General features: G+C 55.0%; 1 protein-coding gene across 1 annotated transcript; it reads left to right on the top strand.

The window, feature by feature from the left end:
* The first annotated feature begins 21 nt into the window (after positions 1-21).
* On the top strand, positions 22-2,760 carry LOC105310523 (huntingtin-like). The gene is made up of 3 exons (XM_011386695.2): positions 22-1,046; positions 1,961-2,115; positions 2,534-2,760. The coding sequence occupies exons 1-3, from the start codon at positions 1,020-1,022 to the stop codon at positions 2,679-2,681; spliced, it is 330 nt and encodes a 109-aa protein (XP_011384997.1). The 5' UTR covers positions 22-1,019; the 3' UTR covers positions 2,682-2,760.
* The last annotated feature ends 248 nt before the right edge of the window (positions 2,761-3,008 follow it).

Genomic DNA, 3,008 nt, shown 5'->3' with positions numbered 1-3,008 from the left:
GTGGGATCTGGCCAGCGGTCTAAGGCCGGCGGCCTCAAGAGTGTTTCTTCCTCCCTTTGGAGGTTGTTGCCAGGCAGCGTCCTGGCCGCCAGGCCTCACACCCGGTCTGCATCCTCACTGGGCTGTCCTGTGTTGGAACTGTCAGTCGGGCTGTGGGACCCAGGACCGTCTACAATTCTGGCTCATATGTGCCTTAGCTCTTGCTCACCTTCTCTGTTTTTTCTTTCTTTTCCCTGGTGTGAATGGTCACGTCCGTCCGTGTGTCTATAGCTGTCTAAGTCTATCTGTGTATTTCTGTCCTGTATCTTAATCCATTTGTCAGTCTTTCTGCATTCAGTTTAGCAAGGAGAGCTTGTGCCGGGGGTGGCCCCTCCGCCCTGCCCTCCCTGAGGGCCCGCGCGCCCTGGCCAGACGACGTTCTTCTATGATCTCTTCCTCCAGACAGGGCCAGAGAGCCCACTGCTTTAATTGTCCCGTGTTTAACAGCCTTGCTGAGGCAGAGTTCGCACAGCACACCTTCACCGCGCACATGGCCGCTTGGTGGTCTGCGGTGTGCGCAGAGCTGTGCGTCCAGCAGCGCGGTCCAGTGGCTGACTTTGTGGGCAACTTTTGAGTTCTCTGGTGCCCAGGGCAGAAGCGTCTCTGGCCCTACTCAGCATTGCTGCATGTACACATCAGGGGTCGTGAGGGCACCCTCTCCACCATGGTACCCGGGCCGAACTTGGCCCATGCCCCATGTGTGGCCTCAGACGTGTGCGTGCGTGTCCTCACTGACGCACGGGCGCTAGCAGTGTTTCTGCACCGCAGGGTTAAGGGAGCTGCTGTGCGTGGCCCCGTGGGCAGTGCTCGCCTGCTGCAGTTAGGGCCGTAGGGCCCACTGTCACAGCACGTCGAAAGGGTGAGAGCTGGGTGTCCTTCTGTCTCACGCAACGTTTGCAATTCTAGGGTGGACCAGCCGTACCCAGTTTGAGGAAACATGGGCCACCCTCCTTGGTGTCCTGGTGACGCAGCCCCTCGTGATGGAGCAGGAGGAGAGCCCACCGGAAGTAAGGCTGTGTGTAGGCCCGTGCGTCGCTGGCTGGCTCTCGGGCAGTAAGGCAGCTTGTGAAGTGTCAGTGGTGGGCAGAGGAGGGCAGCAAGCTCATTGCTTTCTGTGTCGCCTTGTTTGCACAGGAGTAGCCAGACCACGTCTAGACTGAGGTTCCAGAGCAGGGACACACCGCCCCCAGGCTGGAGGGCATTTACCACGGCGCATTGCAGGTTAAGGGTCAGGAAGATAACACCCTTCCTTGAAAATCTTTCAGAGTTCTGTTTTTCAACATTCAGGTGCGGCGTGTAGGCCGAATCAGAGCAAACAGCTCTCTGTAAGGGCCGGGCAGGTGGACCTGTGTGCACTCCGGACTGCTTTGCAGAGCTGTCACCTGGCTTCTGGGACTGTTAGCGTTCTCTGTGTTACACGACACTAGTAAAGGCCACGTTCTGGTGAAGCAAAGCCTGAGATGTGAAAAGTCTTGGGTGTTAAGTCCTTAATTCGGGTGGAGGACGCAGTTCAAAGTGTAGATGGATGTCAGAACCTTCAGTGTTGTCTTTAAGTTCACGTGTAGACACAAACAGGTTGTCACAGTCAAAGTTCCTAAGATTAGCGGGAAATGTAAGGGTTATTTCTTAAAAAGTAATTCCTGTTTGGACTTCCGTGTCTGTGGGAGACCTTGCTTTGAAAAGGAGACATTGGCCCATCAGGTTTGTTTCGGGTGACCAGCGTGTACAGGCTGTGGTGAGCTGAGGCAGACAGAACAGCCTTGGCTGGGAAGGCTTGTCCATCTGTGGCGCTCGGGGCTCCTTCCTGTGAGGCCTTGTGGTCCAAGAGCCTCGGACTTCGGGGCCTGTGTGCCGCTGGGGGCACAGGTGGTGTTGGTGTCTGGCTGCTCGTGACTCGCTGATGTGTGGGCTTTCCTTCCAGGAAGACACGGAGAGGACCCAGATCAATGTCCTGGCCGTGCAGGCCATCACCTCGCTGGTGCTGAGTGCGATGACCGTGCCCGTGGCCGGCAACCCAGCTGTGAGCTGCTTGGAGCAGCAGCCCCGAAGCAAGCCTCTGAAGGCGCTTGACACCAGGTGTGCCTGAGCTGCTGTGCGTCTCCAGGGCGCAGCCGTGTGTGACCCGCGAGGTGCTCCTCCCCACACCCAGGGTGACCAGCTGCTTCACCCAAGCCCTTTCCTTTGTTGCTGAAATTAAAAATAAAACACTGAGTGTTGCCTTGCTGCAGGAGGTACAACTCCAAAAGCGATTTGATGGCAAGTGACAATGAAAATGAGACAAAAAGATGCCGGGGTCAGCTGACTAACAGCAAGAATTAAGCTAGTGGGACGTCTGCACGGGGCACAGGGCAGGAATCGCCTACAAAGGGGGTGTCGTTTGGTACCGTAGGTGACCCATCCCCTTTAGGCAAAACTGGGATTTGGGGAGGTTCTGGTGTCTCTGACTTTTAGGTTTTGGAGGAACCAAATAGCTAAGCTCTGTTCTGAATTTTAGGTTCGGGAGAAAGTTGAGCATGATCAGAGGAATCGTAGAGCAGGAAATTCAAGCAATGGTTTCCAAGAGAGAGAACATCGCCACCCATCATTTATACCAAGCGTGGGACCCCGTCCCCTCTCTGTCTCCGGCTACTACAGGTACCTGAGGGAAGGGGCTCTTCGTACTTGGCCGAACGAGCATGTGGCCGGCATACCTGCAACACCGGTTGGACAGAGAGAGACCAAATCGTGATTTCGTTTGGAGGCTGTTTACTTACGGTGCAGCCTAATTAGTTTAAGTCGGGGTCTCACCCAGGATAAAAGGTGTTAACGGTCTTGAGGAAACAAAGCCTGGAAATCAGCGGGACTTTAACACACGTGTTCTTGTTGGACAAACAGTCTTCTAGCCCACAGTTTTTGTGATTCCCTAGGGATTTTTTAGGAATTGTTAGATCCAGCATTAGGCATCTTGAAAGCGTTACCTGGAAAAGGTT

This window comes from Pteropus vampyrus, unplaced genomic scaffold, assembly GCF_000151845.1.
Source record: "Pteropus vampyrus isolate Shadow unplaced genomic scaffold, Pvam_2.0 Scaffold5201, whole genome shotgun sequence".
Lineage (NCBI taxonomy): Eukaryota > Metazoa > Chordata > Mammalia > Chiroptera > Pteropodidae > Pteropus > Pteropus vampyrus.
The sequence above is the reverse complement of the archived record's forward strand: the minus strand, read 5'-3'. Positions and strand labels throughout refer to the sequence as shown.

Bases quoted from the DNA above. Each gene is read 5' to 3' on its own strand.
- LOC105310523 (XM_011386695.2), top strand. From the start codon at position 1,020: ATGGAGCAGGAGGAGAGCCCACCGGAA. The intron at 1,047-1,960 runs GTAAGGCTGTGT...CTTTCCTTCCAG, and splicing joins AGGAGGAGAGCCCACCGGAA to GAAGACACGGAGAGGACCCA. The intron at 2,116-2,533 runs GTGTGCCTGAGC...TCTGAATTTTAG, and splicing joins CTGAAGGCGCTTGACACCAG to GTTCGGGAGAAAGTTGAGCA.